Consider the following 20,488-nt stretch of genomic DNA (forward strand, 5'->3'; position numbering starts at 1 on the left):
CTAGCACCCTGTGAAGCTAGAGAATAGTGAAAAATCTCAAGTGAAGCTTGAGGAGTTGAAGTAAGCCGAGTTGAAACCGAACCACTATAAATTTGTTTGTCTCTCTCTCCTTTATCTCTTTATTTTATTTAAATTGCTATAACTATATTTCATATTTTTATTATGCTAATGTCATGACCCGAACCCGCCCCCGTGGGTTAAGGACATAACCGGCCAGTAATCATGAGATTACCTACGGCCTTAAACCAAACCAAATGTATTTTAACAGAGTTAACAGGGGCCAAACGGAAGCAATTTAAAACTTTGTCCATAGAGCTGTGTTTACATGGCACATCATAACAAACCACACATATGTACATTAATAACTCACGACAGAAGTACAGTACCATAATGTTCTGTACAGACAGGATCATCCAAAACTAAGTTAACCCATGAAAACTATATACAGACATGTTCAAAGACTTCACTAACATGACAACATCAAACAAAATGACAAAAAGGCAAAGACGAGTCTCGTGCATGAGACGCAAGAGCTGACTCTTCAAAACCTTTGTTGTTCCACACATACTTCACCGGGGCTGGGTTTGGACTTCTCTTGGCTCACCTACAAACACATGAATGAGCGTGAGCGATAGCCTAGTGAATAATATCAAATAAAGGAGTTATACAAACGGTACGTAGAACAACATGCTTCAAATGGCCTTGGGCCCAATTCATATTTCTATTTAACATATATATATATATACAATTTAAGTCAAGTGACTGTGGTTCCAAACATACTGGCCTTTGGCCTATTTATCTTCCATTTGTCAAACTGGCCTTTGGCCCATTCAACTTTCATTCATGTTAAACTGGCCTCTGGCCCATTCATTGATGTCAAACTAGCCTCTGGCCCATTCGTTTATTCATATCAAACATTTGTCCGTAATTCAAACTAGCAAACTTATAAGGCTTACAAGGAAATAAGCAATTGGACAAATGACAACTTCAAGATATCGATATTACTCACAGTGATCGGTTGGTTGGTTTGCCCTGGAGCTCGACCCTACACATTCCATGAACACAAAAGGGTCACAAACAATTCGATCCATTCTAAATTCACATATTCCTCTTTAGGCTTCATTCTTATCTCTTTAACTCAATTACAATGCTCAATGCATGCCTAAGAGTACTTAGAAGTGAAAGAGAATAGAAAACGATACACAGGATGTCTTTTCAAAATTTCAGAAAGCAGGGTCCCCGCTCGAGCGTGGACTTCTCCGCTCGAACGGACCCACGAGGCCTGCAAAAGTACTGGATATGTCAAATTTACGCTCGATCGAGAAATCTGGCGCTCGAGCGGAAGGCCTCTCTACATGGTTCCCCGCTCGAGCGTGAACTTCCTCGCTCGAGTGGGCACCATGTCTGCAGAAAATATTTGGAACACGAATTTCACGCTCGAGCGGCTGTTTTCCCGCTTGAGCGGATATCAAAATTCTGGAAAATCCAGAACATGTTCTTGAGCTTCAACTCGAAATTCTAAGGCTCTAAATGCATGCTTTCAGCTCAAACTTCACATATACATGTACTAATCATGGTACAAACACCAAATTACAACATTATGAAGCTCAATTTCACAATTTAGTCACATGCATGTCCCAATTCACATCAAATTCATTTCCAACATAACAAACTCATACATTCAGACTCATATTCTTATAAATTGTACATGTATGTGAGATATGACTCTCATTACCAACTCAAATGGTGCAAATGGTGATCACAAGCATGAACTCTAACCGAAATCTTACATGGATCATGCCTTTCATGCTTAATTATACAAATTCAAAGCAATTACACACATGCATGCATACATTGACCTTCAATTCAACAAAACCAACCCAATTTCACCATAATCAATTTAGTCCATGTTCTTGACCATTATTCAAACTTGAATTCACAAGATGATAACTTACAATTCATGAATTCACTTACCTAGAGGCTTCAAACCCCCAAACTCTAGCCAATTCTTGAGTTAAATCTTCAAATTCCAAGCCTTGAGCCAAGATTACACAATTCTCTCCTTTTCTCTCTCTATAGTTGGCCCTCTCTCTCTCAAGGCACAAAATTAGATTTTTGAGCTCAAGTGTACCAATTAAGTGTATAGTGCCTCTTTACATAAGTTCTCACTAGCACCAACTTAATAATAATAAATAATTGGGCACTAATTGAATAAATTAATCCAATTAATCTGATCCAAATCAATTTTCAATTAAATTTCACTGTAGGCTCTAAAAATCACGCTAATCACAATGGCGCAATCAATTTCGGGTTCTGTGGCCGATAAGGCCTTCAATTTAATTTCCAAAGCAGATAATCATACAGATATTCCTACGGTGAACAGATAGAAATTCAAAACCACATATTTTCACATAATAGCACACAAAATCATATTAAACACATAATCGTACTCATATTAAGGACCAATTAACATATTACGGAACAGGAATATCACAGCTAAAATCATTAATTGACATAGTTGTTAAAATACTTGCTTTAATTATTTTTATTTCAATAACTATATTTATCTATTGTGCTAGTCATAATTTTTATTAGGATATTATTATTTTTATTTGTAAAAACCTAATTCACCTCCCTTTTAGGTTGTCTTTTGGGTAACAGAAAGTTTTATAGAACGGTTATTAGACCAGTGATATTGTATGAGGCGAAATGTTGGATAACTAAGAAACAACATGTAGATAAAATGAGTGTTGCTGAGATGAATATGCTTAGCTGGATATGTGACAAGACTAGAAAAACAGAATTAGGAATGAATATATTCGTGAATGGGTATGAGTAGTATCGATAGAAGATAAGTTGAGAGAGAATAGATTGAGATGGTTTGGGTATATACAACGGAAATCAACTGAGGCAATAGTGAAACGATGCAATATAGTAACGGTAGAAGGAAGTGATAGGGGAATGGACAAACCTAAATTGGCGTTAGTGTAATAAATAGAGATATGAATCTCTTTAATTTAACTAATCAAATGGCCGTGGATAGAGTTGAGTTGAGAAGAATGATTCATATAGCCGATCTCACTTAATGAGACTTAAGATTTGATTTGGTTTTTTTTTTTTTTTTTTAGAGAGAATAAGCAATTACACAGAAGAAGACGCCTCAGACATCACCAACGCCATTAAAGAGGAAGGAACCTCCTCCATCCAAATACGTGGCGACTCAAAATCAAAGGCTAGCCTACTTAAACAATGAGCCACCGAATTGCCATCTCGACAAACATGCGAAACTTCTGAAGAAAGGAACCTCAACAGGAGCGCTTGAGCCACACCTACAAAATGACCATAGCAAGATAAGTTATCCGCCTTACCTTGAATTGCAGCCACCACATTTTGAGAATCACCTTCCAGATGAATATGTCCCAATCCCAAATCACAATCCAATTGAAGAGCTTTTATCGCACCCATAGCTTCCACACAATCAACATCCTCCATATACTGGATCCGCTCAACCATAGACGCAATGACTTCCCCATGACAGTCCCGAATAATAATGCCAACACCAGCACTGGCATGGGCTGTCCTAACAGAGCCATCAAAATTCAGTTTGAAGACACCCTCACGTGGCGCAACCCACCTTCGCATCCGAACTTGGGCTGGAGGAAGATGGCCACGTTCTTGTGCTTGAACATATTCAGAAACATAATTCACCGCGAAAGAAACAACTTCCTCCACAGTCCTTGATTTATTGCCAAACAGAATGGAGTTTCTATTATTCCAAAGGCACCAACAAATAGCAATAAATAATTGCATGGGTTCTGGACCATTTGTGGCCATGAGTTGGCAGACCCACTCAAAACAATTGTTAACAGGATTAGATTTGATAATCAAATTAAGTGAGCTCGATCTCCACACTTGCATGGCAAAGCCACAGTTGTGAAAACAATGGCAAACCGTTTCAATCTCCACTCCACAATTGTTTCCAGCTAGTCCAATGAATTTTACGGGTTTCCTCTTTTTGTCTCCACCAAAAATTGCACACCATAGACTCAATTTCATGGCACACTCCATCTGGGAGGCGAAAGCAGGACATAATATAAGTGGGTATGGCTTGAGCAACAGACTTAATGAGGACCTCTCTACCCGCCACCGATAAAAAATTTTCCTTCTAACCATTTAAACGAGACCATACGCGCTCCTTGACAAACCCCAAAACGGCGCGCTTAGAATGCCCCACACAATTCATAAGTAGTTGCACAAATCGTTGCGGAAATCCTAGCAGGAGCATCATCTGATTAATAAATGGCCATTCCACTCGGTCATAGGCTTTACTCATGTCAAGTTTTAACGCCATGCAACCATCCTTTCCGGCCCTCTTATTCTTAAGAAAATGGAACACTTCAAAAGCCACCAACGCATTATCAGTAATGAGACGGCCCGGAATAAACGCACTTTGAGTGTCGGAAATGACAGAAGGCAGCACCTCTTTAAGACGATTGGCCAACATTTTTGCAATTATTTTATAAACAACATTACACAAGCTAATTGGCCGAAACTCTGACATGAGCTTGGGATTCTTAATTTTAGGAATCAATACAATGAAAGTATGATTAATATGTGAAATTTCATCAACCCCATTCAACACCCCAAGCACCGCAGAAGTCACACTAGGACCCACCACGGGCCAAAATTTTTGAAAGAATAAAGCAGGCTTACCATCGGGCCCGGGAGCCTTTGTTGGGTGCATTTGGAACAGCGCATGGTGGAGCTCGACTTCAAAAAATGGTCTACTCAAATGAGATGCACTGTGATCGGGAACTCTCGCCTGAATCAACTGCAATACTGGCCCCATGTTCAGTCCCTCACCCGCCGAAAATAATTCCTGAAAATAATTCACAAAATTGTCCTCCACCACTCTTTGATCCTCCTGCCAAATGCCATTAGGATCAACAATGCCAGCAATTTTCTTCTTCTTATGACATTGGGTGGCCTTGGAATGAAAAAACGAAGTATTACGGTCCATATCCTTAAGCCAATTAGCCCCAGCACGTTGACCCCAAAAAATAGATTCCCGTTCCAAAATCTCATCAATATCGCTACGTAGCTTATCCATGTCTGCAACATCGTTCAGAGAATTGGAATTGTGCGTAAGTAACCGCTATAATTGCTCGGTTTTCTCCTTCAACTGTCGCTTGACACACCCAAAAACATTACGATCCCACCGACGCAGCGAAGAACTTACACTTGTAATATTAGAGACCAAATTTCGAACATCCGCATTAGAAGAAGACAGCCAATTATCAGCAACTATTTGCTCACAACTTGCATGCCGTAGCCACATAGCTTCGAACCGATACATGCGATGGCCACTAGTAGGAGGTTGACGTTTATCTTTAGCCCCACAAATGTCAACACAGATCGGTAGGTGATCCGAGGATGTGCACGCTATAGGATAAACCTTTGCATGTGGAAACAAGAGTTGCCAAGCATCATTAGCAAACCCACGGTCCAATCGCTCCCGAACCAAAGCGTTGCCACCGCGGTTATTGGACCAAGTGAAAATTGGCCCAACAAAACCCAGATCAGCCAGGTGTGCATCTGTGATCACATTCCGAAAATGTTCCATTTGGGATGGACTATGCCCCATGACACCACACTTCTCGCGGCTAAACAAAATTTCATTGAAATCCCCTGCACAAAGCCAAGGCATTTGGAAGCATGTTGCTAGTCTACGCAATAATGCCCAAGAATTTTTCCGTTGTGCCATTTCCGGGTGTCCGTAAAATCCCGTAAATCTCCAAGGTTGTTCCCCTAAACCAGCGTCTACAAAGACATCAATATGACCAACAGAATAACTTTTCACACTAACCTGGATACCTGCTGGCCATAACAAAGCAAGTCCGCCCGCAAGTCCAACTCGGTTAACATAAAAACCACCACAAAAGCCCAGTTTTTGCCGAATCCCATCCATACGCTTCGAATCGAGCTTGGTCTCCATGAGAAAAACCAGCCCAGGAACTTCCATCTTCAGTAGAAACTGAAGAGATCAAACTGACCGTGGGTTCCCAAGCCCGCGGCAGTTCCAACATACCACATTCATTGGGATCGGCGGGGCTGAAATTCAGCCTCCACCATTGGAATAATTTTATGTGGGTTGATGGCATCACCCCCATGCACACACAATCGTTTCCCAGCCTTCACAGCCAAGGTTTCAGCATTCAGATTCCCATCATGTACTGCTACCTCCTCAAGCACTCTCTTGGACCCCGTAACAGGGTTGTGAGCCGTAGTGGAATCCATATGCTGACGGGCCACCCTTTTCCATTTCTTTTTGGGCAACACTGATTCACTCCATGGGCTATCCTCAACCTCCATCAGAAGATTAGGATCCAGGGAAGGCAACTGGGCCGCCAAACCTGACTCAGTTACCGGGGGCGTGGCCCCATCTAGGCCCAAACTGGACTGCTGAGATTGAGGCCCCAGCCCTTCTTCTGCATTAACCTCTCGCCCATTCAAAGATTCAAAATTGGTAGACGTGGGTAAAGATATGGTACTGCCCGAGATTGTAGCCACATGTATGGCGTTTCCTTTACCAACGCCATCAATCACAGGACTCAGAGATTCTCCACTGAGTAGTTTCCTATCCTGACGTCGGTCGTCTCCCACAGCCACCGGAGCACAAGTTGGCGAAACACTCTGTGGTGCCCCACCTCCTGATTCACCTGTTCAGAATTCATCCGCATCGGTGTCCCCTGCCCACCAGGAGGCCTCCTCCCTACTCCTCGGTCAATCGAACCAGTGCGACGAGGCCCGTTGCTTTTGAAAGTATCCATCCTCAACCATGCCTCATATTGCAAAACATCAACCCGAGTGCCATCGGCAGAAGAGAGTTTAGCATCACACTCCCGGTCGCTGTGGCCGAGCCTTCCGCAAAAATAGCAATAGATCGGGAGGCGCTCATATTTGAAATCCACCCAGATAGGGTTGGCAGAGGACAAAGCCAATTTCATCCCCCGTCTTAGGGGCTTTCGAACATCAAGGGCCAGTCGAATTCGCATTGTTCGGCCCCATGCAATGCCACCATCTTCATAATCCATATCGAGGAATTGGCCAACAGAGTTGCCAACTATTTGCCCAACCTCTTTATTCATCAGAATTAGAGGAAGATTGCAAACATGCACCCAGAATTGCACCCATGTCAATTGAATGTCAGATGGTTAAATATTTGGATCCATCTCGCCCAACATTAGAAGGTGCTTATCAAATGTCCAAGGGTCGTTCAGTAATACTCTCCGTTTATCCACAACATGACCAAACACGAACACAAACAGGTTGTCACCAATGACGCGTACTTGCATTCCTTTAGTGGGTTGCCACACCGATAGCAGAGTACTCTTCATGGCTTCAACATTAAACGGCCTACGAGTGAGCAACTTGCCAACAAGGCACATATCCGACTTGCCCATCATCAAGCTTGTAGAGTCCCCCCCAATCCTCACAACTGCGTCCTCCTCCGAAGTGAGAGATAGCGTACGAGTAAGGTCGATAAGGGAATCAGCCATCGTTACACGACCACCTCCGCCAACCTTCTAACACAAGAAAAAACTTGCACAATGCAAGAAAAACCTCCACTATAGAGAGAGAGAGGACAAAACCTCCACTAGAGAGAGGACCTCCGATTTGATTTGGTTTATTGTATTTAAATATAAAGTTAAAAAAAGGTGATTACTACAATGACAAGATTTATCTAATCATTTTCTTGTCTAGTAATCCAACATAGCTTAAGATAAAATTTTAACCTCTAGAATAAGGCCAAATGTACGAGACACACCCTTCGTTACTTTGGATGAAATTATTATTAATAGTTAAAACATGGAAATTTTTATTATTATTATTATTATTAAAATACATGGAAAATTTAATAGTTTCATTATACTTATTTATAATTGTTGGCTTTTTTTGGCTTTCGAAGGTTAGTATTGTAATTTTAAGCGTGCTAGCAAGGATCAATCAGTCCTTACAGAAGATTAATTGCCAACCAATTATCAGACGATTGTGCTTTAGTTCTTTCAGCCTCAATAAAGAGGACTTTTACTGGTGGCTTGTTTAGGAGAATTTAGTAAATAACAACTAAGTGAAGAATAATTTCAGAATTTCATTAAATAAAATGAAAAACTTACAATGATCTGACCCAACCTCGTAGAGGTTTACAGCAACAAGCTATTTGAAACTACTCCTATGAATGAAGTGCAGTACGGGAATTTGAAGTACAGAAATGTAAAGAACTGTAAAAACTGGAAGGAAAAACAAAGTAAATAAAATTGGTTTTTTGATCTGAGTCTAGATCCTTCACTTTGGGGCCTTCTCTGCTATTTATATTTCTCAATGATAACTGTCGAAATGGGCTTCTAACCGTCGAAATATCCTCCCATGATTGCTGAACATGTTCTCTCACAGTCAGTCCCACTACGCCACCTTTGCAGTTAGGCCTCCCTCCTGATTTTGAATTTGAACTTTGTGAGTAACCATTAGGCACATCACCTTATATCCCTTGATCGTTCCAGTGCTACGCAGACCCATTATTATCAATACGGGCTGACACATGTCCGACTATGATTGGTAACTGGTATTAATTCCCCAAATTGCCCTCTTCATGCCACGTGTTGAATTGTGATTGGCTTTTACAAATTATACAGCCAATATTATCCCTCGCACTAATATACCCAATACTTGGTGATATTAGTAGATCAAGGAACTTTACCCACGTCCTAGGACGTGCATGGGCTTTGCATTTTCTTAGAACTGTAACCGATGTCCATCATTGTAATGTTTGTACTGCATTAAATTCTCTTCTACACCTTGAACATGTCCCACTTTCTAAGCATTCGAAAAGACTGATACAATCCTTATGGCCAAGCAAATCTTTTCTTACATTGATCGAGCATACGAGGAGTCTATGGAAAATGATTATAGGCCTCAAAAGAATCTTAATGCATTTATTGATTACACATATCCGCCTCAATTTATGCAAGTTATAGAAGCTTTCACAACGTTCCAACCTCTAGACCCGAAGTTTGCCAATTACGAACCCTTAGATCAAGCATTTGCAAAAGTGGATCTTGTAAAATCTTCGTCTGTCCCATCATTTTCTGCATGGGACATAGCTACTTCTTCCTCTACCCCACCAACCTCTGCATGCAACACAACTGCTTCTTCTTCCTCCAGGTCTACTGGTTAGGGAAGCTAGCCAGAACCTGATGAATCCAAGTTAAGAGAGCGAATTAACCATCGATTCGTCGAATTCATTGATCCTCTGTCTTTTCCTCTTTTTGCTCGGAGCTGGATGGTTTACCCCTATGTACCCATCGATCGCCGACGCAGTTTGGAAGACAACTTACTTATAGCATGGTACACATCTTCCATGCCTACGAAGATAGTGCGAGCAACTCCTCGTCTAGAGGAAGCACAAGGATACAACCCGTCATTCTTAGCCAAGAAGGCAAAACTTTGCTCTTCTGACTGGCTTGAATGTGTGAATAACCCCCAGTTCCCTTTTTCCTTTAGGATGGACCCTCCTGCGCCTCCTCTTCCTTAAAACCCTCACTGGACGGAAGAACTAAGACTTACTCTCTTTGAGAATCAGTTTCTTCCTTCCTACCAACCTCCAGATCTTCCCACTATATTTGAGCAATATCAAGCTCAACTTCTGCTTGTAGCCTTTTCTCACTTGTCCTTCAATGTTCTTGGAGGTGATATTCCTCTTAAGAACTTTTGATGGGCTTGTGACCTTATAACTCGGGGTCATGTCCTCAATCCTATTGCTTAAGCAGAACTTCAGATGTTTTTGGAAAAACTCCCATTGCTTCTCCATTGGTACCAAACTTCTTTTGCTACCACTCAATCTTTGGACAAAATCTCAGCCCATCGAATTCAAACCCAGGATGAAGTAGAGAATCTTATTGACGAATATAATGACTTCAAGAATAAAGATTCTGTATACTGGGATGGTCTAGATATGGATGAGATGGAACAAGGATTGAAGGAAATAGAGTTCGAAATGAAAGCTGAACAACTTTTTCATCAAATAAGAACATATCAGCTACAACAACCCAGCTTGGAGAGGATAGAGAAAAGAATAAAAAAGGAACATAAATTCATTGACCACTATTGGAACAAATTCCATGACATTGTTATTCTTTCTACTCCTTATTTTTATGAAATTGAATTTGTAGCGAAGAAGGCTTTCTAATGTAATTACTTTCATATTAACAAATCTAGGTTTTCCTTTCTTTATTCGGCATGGTCTGGTTTTATATTCCAATTGCATACTTGTAACCATTTTATTCGCCCAAATCAAACAAAATCATAACTTCGAATTTACCAACTTTGTCCTTCGAAACCTGATTTAAACATTTCTAATGGAATACTGGAAACCTAATTTGAATATCTCCAACATATGGAGTATAATTGACAATCTTTGCCTTAGGTCTTCTCATTCTAATCATATGGTTAACATAATCAACAGTTTTAAATTAACTATTTTTGCTTTGAAAAAACAGTCTACATTTTTCGAAGTATGAAAACTTCTCTTAAGGATTGCATTGTTTTATTCTTAAAGAGTAAGGCCCTTTGGGCTTTTTCACTGCTTAACCAAATATTGGCTTTTTACAACTTCGAAGTCTAAAACAAACAAATTCTAGCTGTAAAGTATTTCAATGTTTACTTCGAAGGACTTTATTTTCAACAAGAAACTTAAAAGCAAGTCTTTAATACCTCTGAAGCAAAGCAAAACCTGAGCATTTTGTACTCTTAGGTATGAAACGTGCTTCGAAATCAACTACCTACTTTCGAAGCCCTAACTGGATGTTTGTCATCTGGCTTTGGAGTCAAACCTTGGCTTCGAAGCCAAATATTTGATTTCGAAGCCAATCTGAGTGTTTGAGATACGTTTCCCTCCCAAACGATCACTTTTGAGAGAAACTTTTCATATCCGTACCTTCAATACTTCTTATGAATTTTGCCCATTTAAACTGATTTGGGCATCTTTCGGACAGAAAGGTTTAAACCTTTCCTTTTGTGCTTTTAATTCACTTGTTCGCCCAACATACAAACCCTTCATCTCTATTGACCTCTCCTCTTCTTTACCCTCTTTCTCAACTTCGTCCTCTTAAAACTTCTGTCAATGGCTTTTTCCTCCTCAAAGATACTAGTCGTAGAGCGTGTGAGTCCATTCGTAGCTTTAAAGAGGATCATTGCTGAAGAATGTGAGAAACACAAAGCTGGCAAGAAAAGTGCTATTGATGGGCGCATTTTCATTTCCCGCCACCATGAGCAATAGGAATATGTGCTTGGGACTATTTTTAAAGAGGCCCCTACTCTGCTTCCAGCTCTGTACTCACGTTTGGAGGACCACTGCCTCTTTTATGAAGGCGGTCTTGATTCAGGAAGCTGGAGAGTGAACCAACCCCATCGCTGCTGGCCCACAGTAAGACTAGAATGGAAGAGATGGTATGATTGGGTTGTCCCTACTAGGACATTGGATCTCCAGGAACTTTGCCTCTTCGATGCCCTTCAACTATCCAGGTTCACGATTTTGGAGAACCCATTTTTAATACCTGCTGCTCTTTGTTTTTAGAATTCTACTTTCAATTTCTTCCAATTTAGATGTGGTATGATGGCCCCTACTGTCCTTAACATTTTCCATCTGTTAGGGTTATCCCCTATTGGTACTCCCTTTAGTCCAGACTACCCTGACCTCAATATCCCTTTTTCTCTTCTCTCTCTGAACTTATCCTATAGTGACTTTGTCAAGGCTGAGAACAAAAAGGAAGGCCCTGTGACTGATAGGGAATTCTTTTCTTTTTTATTGTATTGGCTCTACAAATTCCTCTTATGTACTTCTTCTCAGAGAATTATGCCTGAGTTTGCCCCTCTTGCCAAAGTCTTTGTTTAGCATAAAAAAATGGCCTTAGCTCCTTATGTTTTGGGCCATGTCTACAGAGTTTGTTCCCTCTTTTGTGAAAAACCTATGGATGCCAATTAAGGAAGCCCATTTTGGATACTCCAACTCTGGCTTTTTGCAAACTTCACTGATTTGTGTTCTAAGTGTCTAAACTTTTTAATACCAAACCCTACCACTTATGGCATGAAGTTAGCCAATGTCTCTCTTTATCCTTCCAACTTTGCCTTCTACTTTTCTTTCTTTCACCAACTCCCAACTTCCCCTTCTTCTCACACCTTCTTCTGCCCCTTCGAAACTAATATTGGCCCAGCCTGGTTGAGGACCTTTTTGAACGATAGGTCCTGCTCTAGGCCTCAACACAAAAATATGTGGGCTTCTATTTTGATCCCGAGGGAGCTATTCATTGGCACTATGAACTCTAGAGCTTATAAGTGTATCGCTGAGCCCTATTGCCCTGCCCAATTTACTAGGCAATTTGGACTCTCTCAAGGGATCCCTATCCCTTTCTGCAGTCAATCTAACTTAAACCTTGCGAACAGAGAACTGAAAGTTCCCAGATCCAGATTAGAAGAGGCAACCTCCAAGTTCATCCAAGACTTAATTGATTTTGAATACCTACCCTTCATTCCCCAAAGCAACACACTGAAAAGGTACCAGAATTGGTGGATAACCAATATGGAAGTGCACTTAGCCATTTCTCCTCAAGATCTATTAGTGGTACTAGATATGCCTTAAGCCAAGTCCAAAAGGACTAGAGTTGTTACTTCCTCCACTGCTCATACTACCCCAGCTCTTACCCATGCTACCACAAAGTCTGCTCCTGCTGCCTCACCTCTTCCTAGAGTCACTCGAGTTGCTTCGAAGAAAGGTACACACTGTTGCTTCCTTTCTTTTCTTCTCATTTATGATGCTTTTGTTTTTTACTTATAATTCTTTCTTTGGTGTAGGTGCCCAACAGGGAGACTCTCCTCAAAGAGTGCAAGCTTTAAATCTCCTCAAGAACAAGTAACAACAACAAAGGAAAAGAAAACTCTTGCTTGGTCCTGAAGAGGAGGTACCTGAGGCTCACAGGAAAGAAGAGGAAGCAGAGAAAGAGCAAGAGACACCATTAAAAAGAAAGAAGAAAATGACGGTCTCTCATTCTGATTTCACTGGGGATTTCATTCATGAAACATCTGCTAAAGCAGTGGAAGTGGAACACTCCAAAGAGATCATTGTATTCCAGAGGGCTGAGAAAAGGAGATAATAACAAATACTTAGGGATGAAGCTACTGCTGCTGATGCACTCCAAAGAGAAACTGCAAGGCGGCAACAAACTGTTGAACATTATACCCTTCGCAGTTCTCTAACTATTGCTACCACTTCTGAAACTAGTAATTTCCTTTTGTATCTCTAGTTTCCTTTCTCAAGTTTTCAATACTGAAACTTAATATTGCTTCGTATTTCTTCTTTTGTAGCAACAACTACTCTACATTCTCATTCGATAAGGACTTCTTTAGTTTCATTTGAAGTTGAAAGACTATTAGAAGCACCCTCAAAAAAGAAAAAGAAGACTGACATTAAAATGCCTCTAAGTGTAGAGCCCGTTCAGGCAATACTCCCACTTCCTGGTTCTACACTTTTCACACCTTTTTTGAGACAAAGCATTCCTATATCTTTATGCTTTGGCTTAACTCCATATCTTTCTCTTTTAACCTTTAACTCAGCCCAATTTATTCTCCCTATAATCCTTGCTACTCCTTCCCCTCCTGAGAAGATCCCAGTTATTGCTTCATCTCCAGTGATGGCTGATTCCCTCAAAGAAGATACTGGTAGCTCACCAATTCTTTGTCCACCATCACTATCCAGCTCCAGCCCTTCTTCTCTTGACCGACTGGTGGCCAGGACTATGGAAATTACTAGGGACACTTCATCCTCCTTTCCTATCCCTATGCAACCATCTTTTCCTACCACTAGAGCCCTTTCTACATCACCAATGTCAATGGAAGAGAAGGACATTTTTGAAGCTAGACTAGCTAGCCTTTTTTATATGCCTTCTACCACCATTCCAACAGCCAGTAATGAAACTGAGCCATTGGTTCTAGCTGATTCTCTCTTGGAATTTTTTGAGAGCTCTTCAACCATCAGTAAGGCTTCCTCACCTTCACTGGATTTGGGCATCTGTTTGGAGTTGCTGACATTATTCTCAAGGATCCCATTCGAAGCCTTGCAAAGACCTATTATCAAGAATGGTTTCCTCCAGTGCTGTAAGGTCATTGAGCAATCCAACATGGCTATTTCAAGTCACTTGTCTCAGGCAGCAGTTACCATTGACTTTTATGTCAACATCTGCCATGTTGCCAAAGCTGCAAAGGAGAAATTATTGAGAGACCAGGAATTTGTTTCCCATATACATGCTGAGGTGTCTAAATTGAAAGAACAACATTCCTTTGTCTCTCAATTTCGAGCCCAACTGTTGGAGAAGAAATCTCAATTAGAGGAAGAGTTATCAGCAGTTAACCTGGCTTTGGATCGAACTGCCTCAAAATTGCAAATCACCAACGAAGGACTAGCTGATCGAAGACAGGAGATGACTACAGTCATTTAGTTGTTCCCATCCCTTAAGAGTAGATAATCAATTGTAAGGGAACAACTGAAACATTATACTGACTTTTGGGCCAATCTATGGCTGCATGTACTTAACTCTTTATAAAATAAATTCTTTATTTATTATTTGAGTGTTTTCATGTTTCTCTTGTTTAGAATTTTCTATACTCCTTGTGTTTCCCATACAGTTGGATAGTAAGGCTTCAAGTACCTGCCATTAATTTTCTTAGGATGTATATACCCATTCAAATTTCTCAAATGGTATGCTTCCCAAGGCAAGACTCTATAAACTTGATATGGTCCTTCCCAATTAGGTGATCATTTGCAAAACTTATGATTTTTAATTCCTATTGGAAGTATTGTCTTCCTTACCAAATCATCTTCATCAAAGCTAATGTGTTTAACTTTCTTATTATAGTTTTTGGCTGCTTTCTTCTTTTGAAAAAGAATGCTATTAATACCAAAATTCTAGCTTCATCCACATATTCTAATTCCAAGAACATGCTCTGATGGTACTACTCAAGAACTAACTGATCCTGGCATCTCACCCTCAAGGACTTTATGTTAATTTCTACAGGTAACACTGCATCATGCCCATATACTAAGGCATAAGGAGTAACTCCTATAATTGATCTTGGAGAAGTCCTATAAGCCCACAATACATCCAATAGCAAGTTATGCCAATCCCTAGGATTGTCTTCTACAACTCTCTGTATTCCTTTTTTCAAAGACTTATTGGATGATTCTGCCTGACCATTTGCTTGTGCATAATAAGAGGTGGAATTAACAAGGCTAATTCCAAACTCTGTCGCAAAAGACTTTACCATCTTTCCATCAAATACAGTCTCATTATCCACAGTTATGGTCTGTGGGATGCCAAACCTGTGAATCAAATCTTTAATAAATCCAATAACTTTAGTTTGGTCTACAGCCTTATATGGTTTAGCTTCGACCCACTTAATGAAGTAGTCTGCGGCCACTAAGATGAAACAATGGTGCTTCGAAGAGGGTGGATGTATTTTCCCTATCATATCCATAGCCCATCCTCTAAATGGCCAAGGCTTCACAACTGCATATAAATCAGTTATTGATACATGTCTTATCATGCCATGCTTTTGGCATGCCTAACAACCTCTAGCATATTCTATACAATCTTTAAGGATGGTGGGCCAATAGTAGGAATGTCTTCGAAGTAGCCATCTCATCTTCATACCAGGTTGATGAGCACCATAGATGCCTTCATGAACTTCAGCCATGGTTGTCAATGTCTCCATTGGCCCTAGACATTCCAATAACAATCCATCTGCTCCCCTTTTGTAAAGAACATTACCATACACTATGTTACCCAAAAGACAACCTAAGAGGGGGGTGAATTAGGTTTTACAATTAAAAATTAATAATACCGTAATAAAAATTATGACTAGCACAATAGATAAATATAGTTAATGAAATAAAAATAATTAAAACAAGTGTTCTAACAACTATGTCAGTTAATGATTTTAGCACAGTGACAATGTGAAATATAGCTATAACAATTTAAATAAAATAAAGAGATAAGGGAGAAAGAGAGGCAAACAAATTTATAATGGTTCGGCTTCAACTTGGCCTACGTCCACTCCTCAAGCTTCACTTGAGATTTTTCATTATACTCTAGCTTTACGGGGGTGCTAGCAAGCTCTTTACAAATGGAGCAATCCTCCACGAATTTTACACAGACTTTCTAAATCAACAACACTGAGTGTACTACACTCTTACAAGATTGAAAAAAAAAATGTGTTTTTGCTTTCACAGAAAGTTACAAGAATTATCTCTCAAAGATAGATATATAAAATGAAACTTTGATTTTTCTATGAATCTCACATAGGAAAGATGAGCTTAATGCTATAAGGCTCAATGTATAATTTCTGAGAGATGATGTAAACAAAAATTGAAGAACACTTCTCAAAGAATTTTTCAGAGAATAAATGTGAGCAATTATAGATTAAAGAATATTTTCTAGTTTTTTTTGTTACTTTTTTACATTAGAGGCTTTGGTATATATAATGAAACTTATAGTCGTTGTATTCATTTGAATTTATAGTTGTTTATAGCCATTGTACTCCATCATTTCTAATTTGAATATCTTCTACTCCATCATTACAAATTTGAAAATCTTTCACTTGAACCTTTTGAACTGCTACTGTGCTGGGCTGTTTGAACCTCTGTTTTGGGCTATTGGAATTCTTGATTTAATCAAATATTAAATACATTCTAACAACATTTATGATAAAGGTTTAGGTGAGAAATAATGGGACAAAATAAATTTTGATTCTATTTTTCTTTTTCAAATAAATTAAAACATAATTAAATAAATCATCAAAATAAATTTTGGATTCTATTTTTCTCTTTCAAATAAATTAAAATATAATTAAATAAATCATCAAAATAAATAAGTCTAACAATCTCTCCATTTTTTATGATGGCACACAATGATGTTTTGATTTGACTTGGGAGTAAAAAAAGCTCTCCCTCAAAGTCATGCTCCCTGAATTCATTACTAAATACATAGGTTAGCACATGTATAATAAATAAGCTTTAATTAGAAACATGATATAAGACTAAGATATCAAACTATAAATACATAACATCAGATTAGTTTGAAAATAATACTATAATACATAACATCATAACATCATAAGTTTTCTCCCACTGTGACATTATCAAAAGCAAATCATGAGTCAGAATCTGGAGGAGGAGGAGGAGGAAAATGATAGGGATAAATGTCATCAAAAAATAGATAATCAAAACATATATATACATATATGCATACACATACACATACAGCTCTCTCGCGTCTCTCTCTTTTTTCGCAAAATGCGGTTGCCACGCGGCCTGGCTTTTGCTTCATTGGCCGACAAAAGTAGCTCTCCTCGATTGTCGCTCGCCTCGGCTATCTCTCCCTCCTTGTCTTCTTCTCTTCAGCCTCTTCTCTTCAGCTTTCTTCTTAATCACACTCTCCTGCTTCTTCTTCTTCACATCACTCTCTTCTATCTCTTCTTCATCATTCTCTTCAATCTTCTTCTTCCTCGAGAGATAGAACAGAGAGACTGAGCAGAGCAGAAAGGTTGCCAAAAATGACCCTCCTTTCGATTACATCTCTCTCGCCTACTACATGGCCTCGTCCCATCACCTTACTCTCTTTCCGGACCTAAATGATCCTGTAAGCGCTGCTGGGCCAAGTGTCCCGGCTCCTACTCTTCCCAACCTTCCTATGATGTCGATTGAGAAAAGAATGGCAGCTCAATCAAACATTGAAGCCAATCATTTCACACTGACGTCCTGTATGGAGACGGTGACTATAGTCACAAAATTGACTCACCGACTGCAGAACAGTGTAGACACCCCATTTTTGACCGTCCTCAAGACTTGGACGTCACCGTTTGAACACTCGGTGATTATCCATGTTTGTGTTCGTTTGGAGTTCCCGGAGGTCTCGGCTCGCGCGCCTTGCCTCAGGATCCTCGAACTTGACCGTTTAGTGTCTGGTTTTGCACCAAACACTTGCATCTTGCCTTTGAGAGGCAGGGTGGGGCTTGTAGACCATCCCCACCCACCACCGGCAGTGGCTAGATGCCACCGGCTGGTTTTTGCTGCCACCGGCAATATAGTTTGCCGGCCGGCACTCTTTGTTGCCGGTCAGCACTATTTGTTGCCGACCGGCACTCTTTTTGGCCAAGATGGCATTTTTGGCCGGCCGATTGCTGTTCATCTGCTTTTGCAGATATTTTTAGACAGCTGTATTGCTTTTGCTCCCCTCCATACACGTGTATGGAGGGATCTCCCTCTTGCAAAGCTTGTCTTGTAAGCTTTACAAGAGGCATATAGAGAGGAGCCCTCTCTAAGGCAAAAAGGGGGCCTTTAGACATTTTTGAGAGAGAAAAATACAGACCAAGCTCTGGTTTTTCTAGGGTTAGGGTTAGATATACACTCTCTATCTCTCTTTCCCTCTTATTTGCACACTAGGTGTTTTGTGTCTCACTATTGCACACAAACACCTAGTGTTTCACCTTCCTCTTGGAGCTGAGGTTCTAAAGGGTTTGTTTTGAGATTTTGGTGTTGGATTCAAGCTCAAGGAGGCCATTGGAGCACAATTTGTGAAGGGGTCTTCAAGGGTGAGATTCTAGTCCCTTTTTCCCCCATTTTTGCATTGATTTTATACCTATCTTAGATCTGTTTTTGTGCTTATTGTATAACATAAAAAAGTTCTATTTTTAGGCCCTCTTTATTGTTTGTTAAGAGTGTTTTGTTGTTTGAGGGTTGTTGACCACCCTTAGGCCTCAAAAGGCCTCATTTTGAGCCATTTTGTGTTAGCTCCGGGATTTTGGTGTTGAGGTCTCTTCACCACTGAAATCTTGAGGGATTTCAGTGGTGAAGATGATGCCTTGAAGTCCCAAGAAGGAGAGGGCCACCCCCTCTCCTTGTTGTCCTTGAAAAGGGCATATTTTGACCTCTTAAGGAAGCCTATGCTTGAGTGTGTGTTGAGCATGTTTGGTTTGTTTTTCATGCTTATATATCCATAATATAACATGATTTCAAGTTGGTTTTGGAACTCCATGCATGTTTAGCATAGTTGCCATGTAATGCCTTGTTTATGCCTTAATGTGCCTTAGGTTGTTAGCCTTTGTTGGAGCATGTTTTAGGCTTAGTCTTGTGAAGATTATGTGCTTATTTTGCCATGTTCTAGGTCTGTCCATAAGTATTTGGGTTGATTTTAGCATGCATTATACAGCTCCTTTGTATTTGGGCTTGTTGGCCTTGAGTATGTGCATGTGTAGCATGCCATCTTTGCATTGTTTTGGTGATTTGGGATCATTCTATATGCCATTTCAGTCCCATTTCCATGCTTGTTTGGTTACCTTGCATGCCTCTTTAATGCCTCATAAGCTTGTGTAGCAATGCTTCATGTTTTGGTGCCTTTGCATGCCTTTGTTTTTGAGCCATCTAGATGCCATCTAAGTGGTATTTTGGGCCTTATGTTATGTGCTAAAAACCTGTTTTAGGTCGCTTAATGCATGCCATGTTTGTTGTGATAAAACATGCTTCAAAGCTTCATGACTTGCCTCAAGTACTTAGACCATGCTTGCATGCATTTGCTTGTCTTGTTTGACATGATTTGGCATCATTTTATGACATGATTTCAATGCTTATGTTGCATGCTAATTGCTCTTGTTTGTCCCTTTCAAGTGTGCTTGAGGGTTGTTTAAATTGTGCCTAAGTTTTGGGTCTTAACATGTGTGTGTGTGCATGTGTGCTTAGCATCCATTTTGGGCATTAATGGCCACTGTTTTAGGTCTATTTTAGCGCTGCCTAATTCATGTATAAGTCCATCTTTCCATTTATTTGCATTGCCATATGTATGCTTGTATGCTTGCATAAGTGCTTTGCCATGCCATGTTGCATCCTTAGCTTGTATGCCTAGGTTGCATTGCATCTTGCATGCATTCCTTGTCCCTTGACTTGGGTGATAGGGATTGGTAGTTTTGTTTGATTGGTTTGCATACATTTGAAATCAAAGTTGCATACTTGGTTCTTTGGGCCATCATGCATGGAAATGCGTGATTGGTGGTCCGAGAACCGAGGCACATGTCCCTTTGAGTCATCACAATGATAAGGGACATGGTTGGTGCATACATGCCTTGAATTGTGTTGCCATGCTTTGTTTTGCCCTCTGTTGCTGTGAGTTGCAGGTTCTGCAGGAATACTCTGCCGACCGGCAGTGTAATGTGCCGACCGGCACCATTTTCTCTGCCGACAGATTCAATTTTGTGCCGATGGCCATACCACACTGCCGGTGGCAATTTCAATCAGCCGGTGGTGATCCTCTCTGTCCAAGGGATCAGTCCTGAGGCTTTGACAGCCTCCAGAGGAGGAAAGGAAGGAAAACAGAGGCAGCCCATACATGGT

At 40.2% G+C, this 20,488-nt stretch overlaps 2 protein-coding genes across 2 annotated transcripts; both read right to left on the reverse strand.

Moving 5' to 3' along the window:
• Positions 1–3,141: 3,141 nt before the first annotated feature.
• LOC145812791 (uncharacterized) lies at positions 3,142–4,068 on the reverse strand. The gene has a single exon (XM_082908017.1). It carries the CDS (start codon positions 4,066–4,068, stop codon positions 3,142–3,144), a length of 927 nt encoding a protein of 308 aa, XP_082764143.1.
• Positions 4,069–5,155: 1,087 nt separating this feature from the next.
• Positions 5,156–6,022, reverse strand: LOC145812792 (uncharacterized). Its single transcript, XM_082908018.1, has one exon. It carries the CDS (start codon positions 6,020–6,022, stop codon positions 5,156–5,158), a length of 867 nt encoding a protein of 288 aa, XP_082764144.1.
• Between the last annotated feature and the right edge of the window lie 14,466 nt (positions 6,023–20,488).

The sequence above is a fragment of the Camellia sinensis genome, chromosome 15 (genome assembly GCF_055761805.1).
Source record: "Camellia sinensis isolate YWXY chromosome 15, ASM5576180v1, whole genome shotgun sequence".
Classification (NCBI taxonomy): domain Eukaryota; kingdom Viridiplantae; phylum Streptophyta; class Magnoliopsida; order Ericales; family Theaceae; genus Camellia; species Camellia sinensis.

Coding starts and splice junctions, on each gene's coding strand:
- LOC145812792 (XM_082908018.1), bottom strand. CDS start 6,022: ATGGAAGTTCCTGGGCTGGTTTTTCTCATGGAGACCAAGCTCGATTCG.
- LOC145812791 (XM_082908017.1), bottom strand. CDS start 4,068: ATGGAGTGTGCCATGAAATTGAGTCTATGGTGTGCAATTTTTGGTGGA.